The sequence below is a fragment of the Triticum urartu genome, chromosome 3 (assembly GCF_003073215.2).
Source record: "Triticum urartu cultivar G1812 chromosome 3, Tu2.1, whole genome shotgun sequence".
Taxonomy (NCBI): Eukaryota; Viridiplantae; Streptophyta; class Magnoliopsida; order Poales; family Poaceae; genus Triticum; species Triticum urartu.
Genome location: NC_053024.1, coordinates 673783050 through 673801444, shown reverse-complemented (window position 1 = coordinate 673801444; position 18395 = coordinate 673783050). Strand labels below are relative to the sequence as shown.

General features: G+C 43.9%; 1 protein-coding gene across 2 annotated transcripts; it reads right to left on the bottom strand.

Moving 5' to 3' along the window:
* Positions 1 to 70: 70 nt before the first annotated feature.
* Positions 71 to 5655, bottom strand: LOC125545855 (beta-glucosidase 5-like). 2 transcript variants are annotated; one of them, XM_048709903.1, is made up of 13 exons: positions 5104 to 5655; positions 3472 to 3535; positions 3297 to 3355; positions 3010 to 3085; positions 2849 to 2920; positions 2588 to 2675; positions 2166 to 2424; positions 1719 to 1834; positions 1415 to 1629; positions 1166 to 1194; positions 867 to 969; positions 632 to 716; positions 71 to 519 (listed from the first exon to the last, which is right to left on the bottom strand). In XM_048709903.1, exons 1-13 carry the CDS (start codon positions 5224 to 5226, stop codon positions 294 to 296), a joined length of 1515 nt encoding a protein of 504 aa, XP_048565860.1. In that variant the 5' UTR covers positions 5227 to 5655; the 3' UTR covers positions 71 to 293. The 2 variants fall into 2 exon arrangements, with proteins under 2 accessions (XP_048565860.1, XP_048565859.1); XM_048709902.1 differs by lacking the exon at positions 5104 to 5655 and adding an exon at positions 3888 to 4114.
* Between the last annotated feature and the right edge of the window lie 12740 nt (positions 5656 to 18395).

Sequence of the window (18395 nt, the reverse complement as noted above, 5' to 3'; positions counted from 1 at the left end):
TTCAGCACCAGTGCATGTATGGCCGCCGCTGATCGCTGCGGGTTTTGCACCACCTCTCAATCTATTGATAGAAGCTGAAGAGTATTGTCCGGTTAATTAGCGGAAAAACCGAGCAAAACCTGTTACAACACACCTAAACCTCCATCATGAGACATGGCCATGCGTAGGGCACTGCCAACCACTCTTGTAGGTACATAAGGTACTACATGATGTATATGTAATAAACCACTATATTTACATGAAACGTTTATTTACATAGGATGACTCGACATTTCCACCATCTGTTTTACGGCTCATTGCAGAGCATGCGATCCTGTACTTTCGAGCTCGTTCCGAACATAGGTGTCATTGTTCTTCAGGAAGCCAGAGTACCATCGAGCAGAGAGCTTCGCTTGTCGTGGCAGCGCCTCATCGTTAAAATCGACACGGTACAGGCCGTACCGTGACTTGGCCCCTGCAAAGAACTCGAAGACGTCTAGGAAGGACCAGACAAAGTAACCTTTTACGTTTGCTCCATTCCTGAAGGGCAAAACTACGTCAGGATAAAAATGTCTGAATCCTGGACATTTTGCGGAAAGGCAGTGCTGTTGATTTGAACTACATTCTTGGTGACTTTTGTTTAATGGCTGACCTTACTGCCTTCAGTGTGCTACCCATGTAGCTCTTCAAGTATTCGATCCTTTCGGTGTCATCGAGAGTGTCATTAGATGCAACACCTGCGGAGATGAATGGCAAGGCAGAATATATTAGTGAAATTAGAATGAATTAGAAGCTGTGATGTCTGCATGAACACTATGACATAAATTTTATCTAGATCTGTAGAACAGAAAATTGGAGATCGTTGCAACCAGACTAGATCGACTTGCCATTCTCTTGCACATAGATAGGAAGGTTCCCATAGGCTTTCGTAAGGTACTGCAGCACATATTGCAATCCTTCCGGGTCACTTTGAGAAGATGCTGGGACATTCTGCAATCAAAAGAGAATATTGTGTATATTTATAACAACTCATAAGGTGGACAATATCTTGCTAAATAATTTGAGCTCTAAGTGTAGTTATATATTTTTAGTATCTTGTTAGATTAGAATTTGTAATATGAAGAAATCATGTCTAGAAATAGTTCAGGCTAGTGGTTTCTCTAACAAGCATTGTTGAAAATATTACCTTGCTACTTCCTGGGATTGTTTTAGAAGCTGCATCACAATAACAAATATTATGTTAGCACTCGACCAATGGGTTACTCAAATTCGTGTGTATTTTGGGGAGTGGCAACAAATTATTTGGTCAATATATACATAAATAGTGTGCTTTTTAGAAAAAAAAGCACATTCATCATTATATTATACGAGATAAATGAATTGCATTGCCCACTCCTTCTGACTACAATTAATGAAGAATGCATATATTTTTTACCTCTTTGGTAAAGAGACATGTCTGCTGAATAGTCACGAGTGCCTTTGTCTAAAGGACGGTCATTAACATACATGGAATAGTAGTGGTTTATTCCTATGAAATCAACAGCTCCCTTGACAACTTGAGATTGGGACTTTGTGAACGATGGAAGTCGAGACCCAACATTTTTCCTCATCACATCTGGGTAATCTCCAGACACCAAGGGCTCTAGTATCCTAGAAAAGCATCACAAGTTGGTTAGCTGCATACTTATTGTGAACTCTCTAGAACATGGAAATAAACATAAGAGTCCAAATAATGTTACCATCCGAACACGAAGTCTAAGTATCTTTTAGCTGCTTCCACATCCACATCAGAGTTCGTCATAGGATAACTCCAAGAAGAGTAAACATTTATGCCAACACCTCCCTTTTGGGCAGCCTACTTGCAAGAGTATTTTTATGTACACATAAAAGTTAGCATGTGAAAATACATCAAGAAACAGAATTAAAAGAGCAGTCTTTTTATTGTCCATGAGATTAATGTGTCGAAACTGCCTAGAACATAATAATCTTGCACACACAAATTGTAATCATGGAGACACTGAAAACTGTGTATAGTGAACCAGTACTTTCTTCACAAATATTAACCAGATAATGATTAATGAATCTTAGATTAAAACAAAAAGGTTAATAGTTTATTCCTTAAAGAAAACAGAGTAAACATGTCGGAAAAAGGCTTCACTTTTAGTTTTGGACACAAGATGACTCACTCGATATTTTTCTCCGTAAAGTCTGGTAGTTGATGCATGAGCCAGTATCATGTTATGAGCTGCTATGTATGGTTCCACAGTTGAGTTTCCCACTGTACAATTTGTTATTCCAAATGGGTTGGAGCAACGTCCCGGGGCAAATAGTGCATTGTCGTAAGATCCTAGTGCGCTGACATTAGGTTCATCTATCGTTGTCCAGTATGAAACCCTGTCTCCAAACTCCCTAAAGCACACTTCCGCAAATGCTGTGAAATCCTCCCTGCATTTTTCAATGCCACTGGTTAGGAAAAGGAAAGTAGAAATCAACTAAACATTGTCAAGGCACTTTGCATAAGCCACCTCCATTATCTATTAAAAAAAGGCTTATTATTTTTAGCTTTTGAGCAATTCGCCGTTACAAATGGAAAGTTTTGGGACCTTACACAATTTTAGGGCTTAACCATCCGCCATACTCATCGTCCAAAACTTGCGGGAAATCGAGATGGGAAAGCATAACATGGACTTGAATCCCTAAAGAATCGTGAAGGCCACACAGATTCAGAACTCGAGATAATGAAGAAGAACAATAAAGAAATTGTCAACTATGATAGATTTGTCATTGTTGTGCATATACGATATAGTTGAAAGATGGTTTTTTGTGTCAGTGCATGATAATTTATACAGTTTAGTACAAATAACCATACCATGTTGCACTAGCTCATTTATAAGGTTGTTGTAGTACTCCAAACCTTTTGGGTTGACAGCCCCCCTCCCATCTGTAATTGTCAATTTTGAAATCAAAGATGAAACATTTATGTAAATTTCCTGAGTACTGCGACAGAAATATTGTGGAATGCTTTCATACTTGGTATAAGCCTTGACCAGGAGATAGAGAATCTGTAAGCCTCTAGGTTAGTGTCAACCATGAGCTTGATATCATCCTGAAACATCAGGTGATGTCATTATTAGTGTACAACAAATAAACAACAACCTAATCCTCTCCGTCTATGGAATATTGAGAAACTTCAACCACAACAAAACAGAGTATAATATGTTTGTTTTTCTGATATATTTTTTCTTGTGGGATTCTGTAAGATAAAATTAATAGGGAAAGGAATTCAAGTCACACCAGGTAAATTTAACCATGATTACCTTGTACTTGTGGTACCCATCAGCAGCGACATCGCCTGTGCTTTTATCCGACATTTTCCCTGTCATCAGTAGGAGAATATTGTCAAACAAAGTTTTACCAGGACCCTGAATTTGGTCAGAATACCGACAATAAGGCTTTTTTTAGGCAGAACTAACAGGTTAATTAGTGTGTTACCTGCTTGTGTGAAGGTGTCCCAGACGCTTGGGCTCCTGCCATCCTCAGCCACGGCACCCTCATACTGCATAAAAGAAAAACAGAGCAAATTAACCAGAGAAGCAGAGCAAGAGAGGCCAGCTAAAATGCGCAAGAGGTAAACCAGAGCCACACATTCGAGTTGAAAAAAAAATAACCAGAGCCACATAAAACTAACTAAAACAAGCAGGAAATGATAATCTACTTGTGTGGTTGTTGACTTGTTAGGCTTCGCTGTGAGAGCTGGTGGATTGGATCCTAGCGAACACTTGCTTTCGTTGGTTTGTTTGCTCTGTTCAGATGAGAAGCAGGGCCCAGAGCCTTATACGACTAAAATATGCGCAAGAAAACAAAATTCAGTTCGAGCCCCAACTAATCTGGGTCGTCCGTTACCTTACCTGGTATGCCGAGGTGGCGGCCCCGAAGACGAATTCCGGCGGGAAGTCGCTCCTCGTGAAGCCAAGAACAGGGGCCGCGCCATGGGCGGCGGCTAGAAGCAGGAGCAGGAGGAACTGGAAGAAGAAGAAGGCCATGGCAGCGGGCTGTACTGATGGTATGTGCTTTCGTGGCCATGGCAGCTTATAGGACGGCCTCGCTCATCATGTATGATGAAACAGTGATGGCCGATGGATCATTTCTTTTTTGAGAGCAACGAATGAACAAACCACGTGTGTCACGAGGCTGGTCCATTAACACCGAACGGTTGAACCAGACGGGCGAGACAGGGACGGGGTGGTGCCTGGTCGGGTGTTACTGTGTCAGCATAATTTGTGCTTATAAGTGTCTAATCATATTCCTACTACTAAAGGCAGTAGCTAGCTATAAGGTGAGCTGCAAAATCACCAAGCTATGACAGATATGTAGATTAGCTGTAAAATTGGTTTTTCACTCTCTCTACTAGGGAATCGGGGGAGGCGCTTGAAGGTTCGAGAACGAGGAGAAAGCGAACCGTTTCAACCCCGCTTAGCAGTGGCGGATTTATCGCTCAACTCCGTGATTGTCTAATGTGTAGATCACGGGTTTTCAACTAACGGTGTTGTTTTCATAAACTTGCTAAGGCGTAGTTCTTCTGAGTTGTGACTTATACATAAGCTGCAGTGGAAAACATGCTTATGCGTATTCTAGAAGAAGAAAAATTGCCGTGAAAATAAGCGCTTTAGAATAAGCCATCCTGTTCTTTTCAGTTTCTATCGCTTTACCTTAATTTCTGATATACTCGGTGATAAGTCTGTATTGCCCCTATAATTCGGTTCTTATGAAATTATATTGAGTTATCTCTTAGTGTTTTGCTGCACATATGAACATAAAATCAATTTTCGAAATGAAGATCATTGTCGCACATACGAATATCATACAAACATCATTGTCGTGCATACGAATATCATACAAACATCATTGTCGCACATACTAACTAAAATGAGCAAGGAAAAAAAATATGTTTGTGTGGTTGTTATCTTGTTAGGCTTCCCCGTTAGAGCCAGTGGACCCCAATGAACAACTGTTTTTTCGTTTCCTTTGTTTACATGAGAAGCAGGGTCCATAACCGTTCGTATAAAATATGTGCAAGAAAACAAATTCCAGTTCAAGCCGGTACTAATCTGTATCATTCGTTACCTGGTATGCGGAGGTGGCGGCTCCGAAGACGAACTCCGGCGGGAAGTCGCTCCTCGTGAAGCCAAGAACAGCAGGAGCAGAAGAGAGGAGCAACAGCAGGGAGAAGACGGCAATGGCAGCCATTGCTGCTGCAGCCAGGTCGATTCGATCACCCACCTTCTCTGCACTACTCAGGTACCGTACTACGTTTCTTCTTAACCCTGACGATATATAGTACAACCTGCGTAGCTTTCAAACAAGAACTGTTGCCATCCTCTCCAAGATAATACCCACTGGACCACAGTGCTGAAGATCACCCTTATCCACCCCGGCGGCCATTTGACGCACACATTCGTGGTAGATTGTGGCCGCAGTGCTCACTCTCATGTACTCTTGTGGCCTTGGTAAGTGGTAACTGATAAGGCCGGACTTGGCGCCACAACTTTTTTTGAAAGCGGACGGGCAAGTGGGCGGGAGGGAATCGACCCCAAACAGGCAAGCACTTATATCGCCATATAAGGGACAAATCGCCCCACATGGGCCGGGCGCATTATCGCTTTCTTTTTTATCATTTTCCTTTTTGCTGTTCCTTTCTCATTTTTCTTCTCTATTTTCTGGGTAAAATAGATTGATGGTTTTGAGAGATACATGGACACTTTTCATTACCATGTGAACACTTTCTCAAAACATGAAAAATATAGCGACACATGCATACTTTTTTATATATGCAGTTATTATTTTAAATGCACGACCATTTATATTCATATGCCTGGACATTCTTTTTCTTACCACTATTGAACACTTCTCTTCACATACAGAATAAATAAAAATATATAAAAACACCTTTTGAAATTCTATTATAGTTTCATGTAGTATGTGAGCTTCTTTTGGCAACACATAACATTTTTTCACTCATTGGATATATAAAACTAGTGAAACGAACTTATTTTTCAGACAATATTGTTATAAAAATGTTTGTGTATTGTTGAGTTCCATATGAGTGGGCCCATTACTAATCATTTTGGTGTTTTTTCCTGTATTACCCGCGCTATAAGTCTGTTGAGGTGCCCGCAAAGTTAGTCCAGCCCATATTCTACCACGAACCCAAAAAGGCAAGTTAATCACGAACGACCATATTGAACTCGACTAGCCTAATCCAACACTATAATGACAAACCATACACTTTCCTGTGAAAAATAACAATATGCACTCCCAAAACGTGCTCCAGAAGAGGCACCTATCTCACCACCTACAACTCTTGGACATCCAAACTTCCTCCCATAGAACCTAATTTTAAAGGCCATCACCAAAAAACCCAACCAACCAAGAGGGAAATTTCAACTCTCAGCCCTCCCTTGTTTCGACTCTCGACTGCTCCATGCCTGACGCTAGCTTCCTCCTCTTCTCCAGTAGACCTCCTACTCTACTTCCCCACCCCCTATCCGCCTCACAGTTGGGCTGCCCACAATGGCCCCCACCTTCACCGCCCTCCATCACGTCCTTGGTTTCACTGCCCTCCATGGCATCACCGTCGGCCACATGCCTCATGTCTCCTAGTCCTCGGTTGCTCCCCTGGGCCTTCTGCTTCCTTGACTCCCTACCGCCTCCCTACTAACTGTGTCCATGTCATCATGATTTGTCTCGTCTCTATGTCCTGCTTCTCATTGTCAGGACAGCTCCTCAGCGTGATATCGACCACACACAAAAGTTGTTGAACCGGCGGCCAAGACATTTTATTTGCAAATTTCAATATTTTATTTGCATGTGAAAACAACATGTATATCTTGAGATGGTCAAAATTGCAATTGCAAAATAGTTGTACGTGTGAGATGGTCAAAATTTAAATTGCAAAATAGTTGTATATGTGAGATGATTGAAATTGCAATTAAGAAATAATTGTATACCGGTAAGTAGCTCATGTGTTGCAATGGAAAACATAATTTTATGTACAGAGTAAGTACACTTAGAATGAAATCACAGGCTCCGGTTCTTGGACATGACATGTCACAATTATTTTCCATTTTAAGGGTTGGCAGGTTTAACTTAAGCAACAAGGACTAGACTACCACATGAACTTAACATGCAAGATATCAAGAGTAGCATGCCATAAAGCAACAATCTTGCAAGTAATAAGGAGGTATGGTTGAGAGTAATAAGCAAAGCAAAGTCACTTGGAAAGAACTCCTTGAAATAGTTGCAATCAAAGCGTATGTCAAGAATCCAAAGGAACATTCTCTCACAAACACAAAGGATCGGGATATGGTGAAAGAGGTGATCTTGAGGAGAAGGGATTCAAGAAAGGGGGAGTTCTTCCCTGGCAAAGAATTAAGAAGTCAATCATGGAATCACCCAATGCTTCCTTTTCCTATTCTTGCCTTGGACCTCCTTTTCTCTATGTGGTTGATAGATGAATAGTGCAATGGATGAGGTGGGCTAAAGTAGTTGGCAAGGAGTGAAATGGGTGACATGAAATAGATGAGGTGGTTGTTGGGGGTTACCAACTCGAAGGGGTATGGTAGAGAATATATAGAGGAGAGGGGATCCAAAATCTAATCATTACACATAAAGTAACCTAGGCTTGGAAGCACTGGTAGAAAACCAACAAAACTATTGATCCAAATAAAATAAATTTGAATGTCCAGGGTAGTGGAGATAAATCAGATATAGTACTCGGTAGTACCGATTGAAAATGATTGGTGGCTCTGAACACAAAAAGGATAACACCTTTTCTATTGGATAGAACGACTCAGAAGTGCCAGTAAAACAGATAGCTTGTTAGTACCACACAAAAAGGAACCATTGCAAGATTTGAGAAAGTATGCAGAAAATAGTTAAGTCACATCTCTGAAGTATCAGAAAAAACAAGTGGATGTACGAGGCTTATACTGCGAGAAAGATAAGCAAGTCGAGATGACTCAAAAGTGCCGATGAAATGTGATGCTCGAAAGTGTCGAACAAACAAAAGGTTTTGGTAAGTGGAATGTTTGAGCTAGCAGTTCCAGAACAAAAAGATCGGTGCTTCTGACCAGTTAAATCTTGGTTTGATATTTGAGCACGAATAACTCCAAGTAGCTCAGTAGCACCAGAAGAAAATCTTTAGTGGCCAAGACGCTTATAGAAATTTGGGATTGCTTTGACTTCGGATCTATTCTTGGAATTCAAACCAAAGTCTTTGCTTTTGCCCCTCTTCATAGCATGGTTGTGGTTCTGGGCGGGAGTGCCCGGTTCTGATGGTTTAGGTCATTTGCCATGGGGATGCGGGTGAGTTTTTTATCGGCCCAACTGGAGTATGAATTTTTCTCTTATATTCAATTCACCTGCTCAAGCAAACGGCTTATGTATTGCCAAAAAAAGACATGAGAATCGATCATCATTGTCTGTTGTTAGTAAATACAGGTTAATGCAGACTCAATACAAACATAATCATTTGCGGACAATTACGAAAATCATCCTTAAAATAGTTCGTCTGATTTATCGATTGCATTATTTTTTGCCCCCTTGCTGATCCTTCATAAAATATGTTGTTCATAAATTGCGTGGCGAGTCATCTAGTACATGTTAAGATCACTTACTCTTTTTTTAAACATAGTTCAATCGTAGATGCTAATATACACACACATACGGAACATCTCCTCCCACTTAACGAACATCGCCGGAAAATCTAAAATAAATTCAAAATTATGTGAGCACCAATGTCAAGTCTAAACATTGGTGCTCTCATAATTCTGGATGGGCTAGTTCCATCACATGAAAAATAACCACATATCACTAGCTTTCTAAAGCAAATAGATGTGACATGGGAATCATTACCATAAAGGAAAAAAGGGTGATTACAACATAGAAAATAATCTAATAAATATTGAAAATTGAGGAATTCCTATAAATGTAAAGCACATAAAAAATTGTCTTACGATCATTTTACCTACATATCTCACTCTAGCTTTGCACCTTCTTTGGGTCTTTTCTGGCTCAAATGGTACTATAAACCCGACCACTTAATCGGATTACCGTGTTGAGCTCTACTACGTACAGATGCCATTTTCCATGAACTTAAATATGAGGAAAACGGGAAAACCAAGCAATTTCCTAACAGACGCTCAATGCGATAGATTGTCGTCGTTTTGCACACGTGATCTAGCTAGCGATCGAACTAGACCTAGCACCGAGCGGTGCGTGCGTTCTTTAGGATTTGATTTGGAGAACTTTCTGGAAGGTACCAAACTGGGTTTTGGAATCTTCTAGAAGGTTTATAACCGATTTGGGGAACCTTCTAGAAGGTTTATAACCGATTTTAGGAACCTTTATAAACCTTCTAGAAGGTTCCTAAACGTGTTTTTTTACTCATTGTACGGTTCTCTTAGTTTTTTCTTTTCCCCTTTTTCCTTTTTCTGTTTATTTTACTTTATTTTTTACTTTCAAATAATATTTGAATTTAAAAACATATTTAGATTTTTCAAAAAATGTTCAGAATTTCAAAAAATATTATGGTTTTCAAATTTTGTTCATAAATTGAAATTATTTATGTTTTCAAAAAATGTTCCGGTTTTTCAAATTTGTCCATAAATTAAAAAATGTCCATGTTTTCAAAAAATGTGTAAATTTTTCAGAAAAGGTTGAAACTTTCAAAGAGAATGTTAAGGAACTTAAATAAATGTTTAGTATTGCATAAAAGTTCTAATTTTTCAATATTATATTACAAATTTCAAAAAATGCTTGGAAATTTATAAAAATGTTCGTGTTTTACAAAATTAAAAAAGTGTTCTTATTATCAAATTTTCCTCATAAATCCCAAAACTGTTCGTATATTTTGGAAATGTTTGTGTTTTTAAAACAAATTAAAATTCACTTCCTGTTTTATATTTGCCATAAATTCAAAAAATGTTGGGTTTCAACAAAATTCAGAACTTTCCAAAAATGCTTGATTTTTCAAAAATTGTAAATTTCAAAAGTGTTACTGTTTTCAAATTTTGTTCAGAAATTGAAAAGATGTTTGTGTTTTGAAAATGCTTGGGAATTTGAAATAATTTTCATGCTTTTAAAAAAGTTCTAATTTTCAATTTTCAATTTGTGTTTTTCATCGGATTTGTCAAACATTATTTGCCTTTAAAAAAATACCCACAGTTTGCAATGTTCAAAAATCTTTAGAAAGTGTTCAGATCCGCCTGTCGCAATTAATTCTTAAACTTTCATTCTGTTCATTTGTCAGTTACACTGGCTACCACCACGAGTTCACGAGCGAGTGGTCAGGAGTTTGATTCCTTGCGGGGTCATCCTTTTTTGATTAAGTTTTACATCGCACTGTACTAGCACACTGCAAACTAGCGTGCTCGCTACAACTCTCGCCAATGGGCCGGCCAAGTCGGAGCTGCGTCGCTAACCTATTTGACGCAAACCAATGTCCCCCGTTGACTGCACATCCACTTCACATGTATCCCCCTCAATTTTATTTTTGCAAACCATGAAGCCGCAGGGAAAAGTATCAGGTACTCTCATCCTTAGGGTACTCCCGGTTCTCCAGATTCAAAAACTCATTCTTAAATGTAACAAAAAATTACGGAAAAAATGTGAATGTTCACAAGACATGTGACTATAGCCCCTACAAATTTCAGGTCCAAACTTGAAATGCACATTGAGAAATAAAAATGTGAAATCTAGCATGAATGGTGTAAGAAAAAAAGACAAATGCAACATTGACACTATTCACATCTAGGTTTCACTTTTTTGTTTCTTAATGTGCATTTCGAGTTTGGTCTGAAATTTTTAAGAGTTGTAGTCACATTCCTTCTAAACATTCACTTTTTTTAGAAAATTTTGAACTATGTAGGAATGAGTTTTTGAATTTTGAGCACTGGAAGTACCCCAAGGATTGGAGCACCTAATACTTCCCCGAAGCCATAGATAGATTGACACCTAGATCGATGGCCAAGGCACGTTTAACTGCTGCCGTCGACGTGTTCCCGGCCGACCTCCTCCTGGAGATCTTTACGTGTGTGTCAGACGCTCGGACCTCCTCCGCTGTGCGGGCACGTGCAACTGGTGGTTCCACTTCCACCTCATCAGGCCTTGTACAAGGTGGGTGCTTAGGGAGACTCTTCAACAAGAAAATCGGGATATTATTTTCGAGATCGCTGAACGCAGGTGCTTAGGAGGAGGGACAGAAGCAAAGTCTGGCTTCCGGTGCTAGCAGGTGCTTGACCGTTCGTTAGGCTGCAGTTAGCCTTGCTCTTCCTTAATTAAACTAGTCTAAGCACCCGTAGGAAGCAGTCACCATTGCAGGGCAAAAATATTTTAAGACGCCACGCTGCGCTCGCTCTTGAAGCACCGGTCTGTACGCAGTGGCCATTGTATAAGGCCTCAGTTGCCCGGCCTTCCTCCGGCGCGTCGGTCACTTGCAGGAGAACACTCGTCAGTTACTCAAAAAAAAAAAAGAGAGAGAACGCTCGGCACCCTCCTTCCTCGTGGGTGCGTTCTCGTAGTGATATCCAAGTTTTCTTTATCCCGGTTTTTTTCGGTGGTGGACGGAATATTAGGTTTTTGGAAAATGCCAGAAATTTCAGGGGGGTTTTCGCCCAAGTTTTTTAATTGAATTTTGAAATTGAAATGTTTTTGCTTCAAAATATATTAAGTTTAACAGCTTTTCTTCACAAAGTACTACTTGTTCGACCACCCGTCCCGCATCTTGTCCTTTTTAAAAAAACATAAATAACACTCGAACACATAAAAAGAGCAAGCTTGCATTAAGCGGGATTCAATCCTGTGAACCCGCCGCTACGACGGATTCGATTTTTTATTTGTTATTAAAACGGAGGCAAAAGATTTGCTTCATCGATTAATTAAAAAGAATTGCCTAGTTAATTAATGAAAAATTGGGCCAAACCGATACATATAGCACGCGAGTGCTATTTGACACTAGCTTCATGTTTAAATTCAAAAAAATTGAAATTTTCAAGCGGTATGAAACTTTCTCGGCAGGCGGCGGGAAAACCAGTTTCCGGCCGGTTTTCGAAAATCTTGCTGGAGAAAAAAACCTGGTGCTCTCTCATCTCGTCATTAGAGCACATACCGAGGAAATCCCAATGGCCACCATCGTTCTTTTACCTCCATACACACCCGGCGGGCCGCGCGTCCCTCGTTTTCACCTCCTTCATCCACAACGACAACATGTTCTTCAACTACGCCAACCCTCTAATAGATTTGCCTTATCGATTAATTAAAAATAACTACCCAGTTAATTAACGTAAAATTGGGCCAAAACCGATACATATAACACACGAGCGCTATTTTACACTAGCTTCGTGTTTAAATTCAAAAAGATGAAATTTTCGGGCGGTATGAAACTTTCTCGGCAGGCGACGGGAAAACCAGTTTCTGGCCTGTTTTCGAAAATCTCGCTGGAGAAAAATAAACCCTGGTGCTCTCTCATCTCGTCATTAGAGCCCATAGGAAATCCCAATGGCCACCATCGTTCTTTTGCCTCCATACGCACTTGTGGGCGCGCCCCTCGTTTTCACCTCCTTCATCCACAACGACAACATGTTCTTCAACTACGCCAACCCTCTAATAGATTTGCCTTATCGATTAATTAAAAATAACTACCCAGTTAATTAACGTAAAATTGGGCCAAAACCGATACATATAACACACGAGCGCTATTTTACACTAGCTTCGTGTTTAAATTCAAAAAAATGAAATTTTCGGGCGGTATGAAACTTTCTCGGCAGGCGACAGGAAAACCAGTTTCCGGCCTGTTTTCGAAAATCTCGCTGGAGAAAAATAAACCCTGATGCTCTCTCATCTCGTCATTAGAGCCCATAGGAAATCCCAATGGCCACCATCGTTCTTTTGCCTCCATACGCACTTGTGGGCGCGCCCCTCGTTTTCACCTCCTTCATCCACAACTTCATCCACAACGACAACATGCTCTTCAAGTACGCCAACTCTCCAGTTTATACTACATACTACATTAATACTAGTACTAGAGGGGTGGGGATCTCACGGCGGCGAGGTCGCGCCCATGGACGACGCCGTGGAGGAGCTCAATCCTCCTCGCCGGAGCTGCAGAGGTCGATGTACTTCGCCCTCTGCTCCTCGCGGATGCGGCGCCACTCCTCGTCCTTCTCCTTGGCGGCGACCGCCTGCCGCCACTGGAGGTCTTCGAGCTCCTCCGCGTGGCGCCGGCGCTCCGCCTCTTCGCGCACGCTCCGCTCGGCAATGGCGGCTGCAACCGCGTCGACATCGAAGACGAAGTCTTCCGGCCCGACGACTCCGCGGCGGCCGAGCGGAGCGGGCTCCTCCTTGACGGGGACGAATTCGAAGCCGTCTGGCTCCTCCGACCACTCCCTCTTCACGAGGAGAAGGCCCGCGCCGGAAGAGGAGGAGCTCCCGGCGTACGAAGATCTCGCCGCGGAGGAGAAGGACGCTCGCCGGCGGTCGTACTCCTCCGTCTCGCGGACGCGGAAGCTCGCCGGCGGCGACATGCCGCGGTTGGTCCACTTCCGGGCCCCGCGCTTACTCGCGCCGTCCGACCAGACGCGCCGCTCGCGCTCGGGGTCGCTTCCGCCGCCGGATCTGCTGCCGGAGCTCCACAAGCGGCCCCACATGGCGGCTGGAGGCGGGGAGGTGGTCGCCGGCGGCGAGAAATGTGGAGAAGGGGGTGGGGAATTGCGTGGCTCGGCGGCAGCGGGGGATAGGGTTTCGACCCGCAAACGCGCCGCGGAACCGTAGATATAGCGGTCGGGGCGTGCGGTTTGCGGGTCGCGGCAAATTTTTTTACGGGCCGGGTGAGTATGCAGACTCTGTTCTGGCCGGAAAATTGGGCCAAGCCCGTATACTCGCCAGAATTTTACGGTTCCGCGTGTTTTACGAGGTCTGCTAAAATTGCCCTAATAGATTTCCCTTATCAATTAATTAAAAAGAACTACCCAGTTAATTAACGTAAAATTGGGCCAAAACCGATACATATAACACACGAGCACTATTTGACACTAGCTTCACGTTTAAATTCAAAAAAATTAAAATTTTCGGGCGGTATGAAACTTTATCGGCAGGCGACGGGAAAACTAGTTTCCAGCCGGTTTTCAAAAATCTCGCTAGAGAAAAAAGAAACCTGTTGCTCTCTCATCTCGTCATTGGAGCATAGGAAATCCCAATGGCCACCATTCTTTTGCCTCCATACACACCTGGTGGGCCGCGCGCCCCTCGTTTTCACCTCCTTCATCCACAACGACAACATGCTCTTCAACTACGACACATGGCCTTCTCCTCGTGCGCATCCCGCCCACGCCTCCTCGGCAAGCGGCGTCTCCACGACCTCCACTTGACTTACAGGTGGCTTTACCGGCTATTGCTTCTCACAGCCGCAGACAATTGAATCCGTGGCGATCTAGACCACCCGCGGCGGCTGGCATTCCAAGTGCTCTTCATAATGGTCCACTCCGACCAAGTCGTGTACGCCTGCTCGTACTCTCCCACCACATGCAGTTGGAGTGCGCCTCTATAGTGCCCTCAGGCCTCCGGTCTCACCATGTGCGGACCACCCGCGGGTGTTGTCACTCGTGGCATTGTGCACTAGGTGTACAGACCACATAAATTTCTACAGCCTCAATGTAAGGGTGGACACGATGGGGCGTTTCTTTTTTTTTTTAATGAAGGAGGACCTCCGGCCTCTGTATCTGAACGATGCATGCAGCCACTTTATTAATTATTCATACAAGACCTTACAAAGTTATACAACAGTAAGACTAGAGCCACCGTCTAGACAACATCTGTCGCTATTTCTATCCAGTTGATATAGAGATGCTGATAGGCCTAATACCAAACAGACCTTGCAGCCAAACCTATCATCTAAGACCTGAGATCCCAAGCAGGACGCTTACCGGGTATGGGGCACCCACCAGCCTGATGCACTTCTCAACCAGGACGCCTGCCGAGTATGAGGCCGCCGCAGCCACCTGCCACCACTCCATCTTCAGTATTGTACTGCTGCATCAACCTTGCCCGGTCTAGCTGCCGTCGACGCCACCACGACACCAGACAGTGCCACCTCCCTGCGCGAGTCCATCTCCGCGCATCAGACGTCGAGTCTCCACGGCGCCATGCCGCCGAGATCCGCTGCCATCAATGTGTAAGCTAAAGCACCGCTCCACCAATAAGCCTTCCACTGGTCCCTCGGTCCGTGTACACCTCCACAAATGACGCCCCCAAGAGAGAAACGACACCATAGCGCCACCGTCATCTGATCTACTGATTTAGGGTTTCCCCCGGAGGTAGCATAGAGTGACCTTGAACTTCTCCACGGCGATGGCTTCAAGAAGGGAACGACGCAGACAGCGCCGCCACCACTGGCCTTGGCAGCTAGCCGAGAGTAGGTTTTCACCCAGATCTGTTCGAAGATCCTCCCTCAAGCATCTCGTGCACGGACTGCCGCCATCTCTGCCGGGGACTGGACGAAAGGGATCCAGGCTGCCGTCGCCTGACTGGCCATGGCACCACCACGGTGCCTACAGTCGGTGTCGTCAGGGCCACCACGCTCGCCTGTAGGTGCACACCGAAACCGCGGGCCCACCCAAGCCCATCTGGGCAAGACCAGATCGGCGATCTTGGCCGCCGCCACAGGGGCGACCCCGCCGCGGGGAGGTTGCGCCTTCGCTGACGTCGCCGCCACGCATGTCGTAGGGATCCCGCCGCTCCTTGTCGCCGGATCTCCATCGAACGATGCGCCGCCGCCGCCCGAAAAAAACGCCACCACCGCGCGAGGGATAAGGCCCCGCTGCCACCATCATAGGCTAGGCTTCACCGGTGTGACCTCAGGCGGCGGCAGGACGGAGGAGGCGAGGGGAGGGGGCCTAGGGCCGGCAGCGTGGTCGCCCCCCGATTGCTCCTCAGGCGGCGTGGCCGGCGGCGGCTCCTTAACCAAGATCCCAATTCAAGTTGGACGTATATATGGCCTTTGGCGGCTGAAACCACCATTCCCATGCATTATCGGTGAAGGAAAGCTCTCATTTGTCAGTCAACAAGACAACGGCATGCTGGAGCTTTGGATCAAGCGAAAACAAAGCCATGATCATATCCATGAGTATGAGGGATAATGGATGCACTCAGAGCTAATGTCAGACGGGGATCCAGATCTAATCCTTTGCTGAGATAAAAGGGGCCATGTTTGTCAAGCAACATAAACGACACGTTTTTCACACTTGACCTTGACACCAAGAAAATGGAGCCCGTGATATGGGGAGAGGAGAGTAGGTTTTCCAAGGAATACGACTATTATGTTGGATGGTGACACAACAACCATGTATTCTAGGATATGGACTGGCCATCATACTTCCTTCAACTCTCAGCCATAAACCTAGGACAGTAGGACGTGCAAATGTGCAATGAGGTGACAGCCAAATGCATGCGGGATTTTAGTACATACTGACGAATCATTTTGATAATTTTGGATTGATGGGAAAATAAAAATACTACTACCTCCGTCTGGAGTACATGTATATGTATTTTTTGAGGATCCTAAATGTATGTGTATATGGTTTTGTAATAAATAACTACAATCGGAACCAATTTCCGCTGGCCCTGTTATTCGATCGGGAATTTCGATCCTTCTACCTGTCTGGGTTTACTTTTCCTTTAATGTCTAACAAAATTGCAAGTTTAACCACTTACTCTCAATGTCTAACAAAGTGTGTCATAACATTGTGGTAGCTTCACACATGTGCCAACCCGAGCATCATATGTCATTTCCCCAAAGGAGGGTAGAGCCTTGAACTCTACATCAGTTAATGCATGTAGCCATCTATTATTCTAAAGTTCTAAATGTGACATACGTGAAAAGTCATACAAAATAGTAGAAGAGAAAAAGCTTTGCAACCAAAAGGTAATACAGATGACATGATCTTAAAACGAAAAGAAAGAATCAATTCTTAAAATAAACAGCAAAATAATAATAGAAGTAGAAAATGAGTGCAAATGAATATCGCAAACAGTTCAGAAAAAAATACCACGAAAATGTGTTGACACACGAACACGTCACGTGTACCCTCGACGCCGGGGGTGATGCACCGCAGCTCACGTCGATGGAGACCCGACCGACAGTGCGATACGCAAGACAGTCGGCGGGCACTTTTGCAGACCCGAAACCCCGCGCACCCGGGAGGGACCCCGTCAGGGATTGCGGCGGCTATGGGCTGCCCTAGGTCGATTCGCTCGCCCCTAGAGCCTCGGGATTCGCAGCTCTCAAACACGAAGAACAGCGAAGAACGAGAGAGAAAAACGGCGAGGAGATAAAACGTAGATGAAAAAGTAGTATATTGATTTGTTCGATTGTGTGTTGTTCAATCGGCCGTCACCCCTTAGGTATATAAGAGGCGGCTGGGCTTCCCGTGCAAGAAAAATGCTTGGATTCACGTCCAAAACCCTAGTCAAATTCGGATTGGTTTTATCCGAAATTTTCAAAACTGTTCGGTTTAAACTGGCTGCACTTTGCGGGTTTTTTTTGTGGTGGTAAATGACTTCGATGGAAACGAGTCCAAAAGCAATCTTGACCGTTTCGACGAGACGAACAACTTTCATGTTGAACGTTTTTTCATCATAGGTTATCTTGAAGGTCAAATCGCTCGCGCAAAACAGCTAATTATTCACGCAGGTCATCAGACATACCCACGTATGTGTCTGGTTCCGGGCGTCATATTTTGCTCACTGGAGGGTCGCGCTGTGCGGGCTCTAACTTTTGCATACAACCTCGGATTGGGACGATTTTTATATCAAAATCGATCGTTTCGACGAGACGCACAACTTACATGTGGAACATTTTTCCATCCGAGATCATCTGGATAACCTTTTGAGCCCATCTTCAACTTCTCGTCCGGTTGACTATCACAGCCTCCAACCCGGCAAGTTTTCCATCCGAGTAAGCTTTCCACACCGGCAATGTTTCTATCCGGCAAGCTTTCACACCGGCAAGGTTTCACTCCGGCAAGGTTTGTACTCCGGCAAGGGTTCCTCCCTAACAAGGTTTCTCCCCCGGCAAGATTTCACACCGGCAAGCTTCCACACCGGCGATTTTTCTGTGCCGGCAAGCTTTCCACGCCGGCAAGCCTTCACACCGGCAAGCTTTCACACCGGCAAGATTTTATCCCGGCAAGGTTTTCGCCCCAGCATGCTGCTTTATGATCGTGCCACTTTTGAGCGTCAACACATGCCCCCCTGTTTTTCGGTAAAGCTAGCGTGCCGAAAAATACTTGTACCAAGTTTGTTCTAAGGACGATGTCAACACTCCATCGGCCATTTATATGTTCTTAGGACGATAAGTATATATC

What these genes read in the sequence shown, in the direction of transcription:
- LOC125545855 (XM_048709902.1), bottom strand. Translation starts at nt 4,022, where the DNA reads ATGGCCTTCTTCTTCTTCCAGTTCCTCCTGCTCCTGCTTCTAGCCGCC. An exon ending in CTGGTCAAGGCTTATACCAA is followed by an intron (nt 2,921 to 3,009) that starts GTATGAAAGCAT and finishes TGACAATTACAG; the next exon opens with ATGGGAGGGGGGCTGTCAAC. An exon ending in TATCTATGTGCAAGAGAATG is followed by an intron (nt 717 to 866) that starts GCAAGTCGATCT and finishes TCATCTCCGCAG; the next exon opens with GTGTTGCATCTAATGACACT.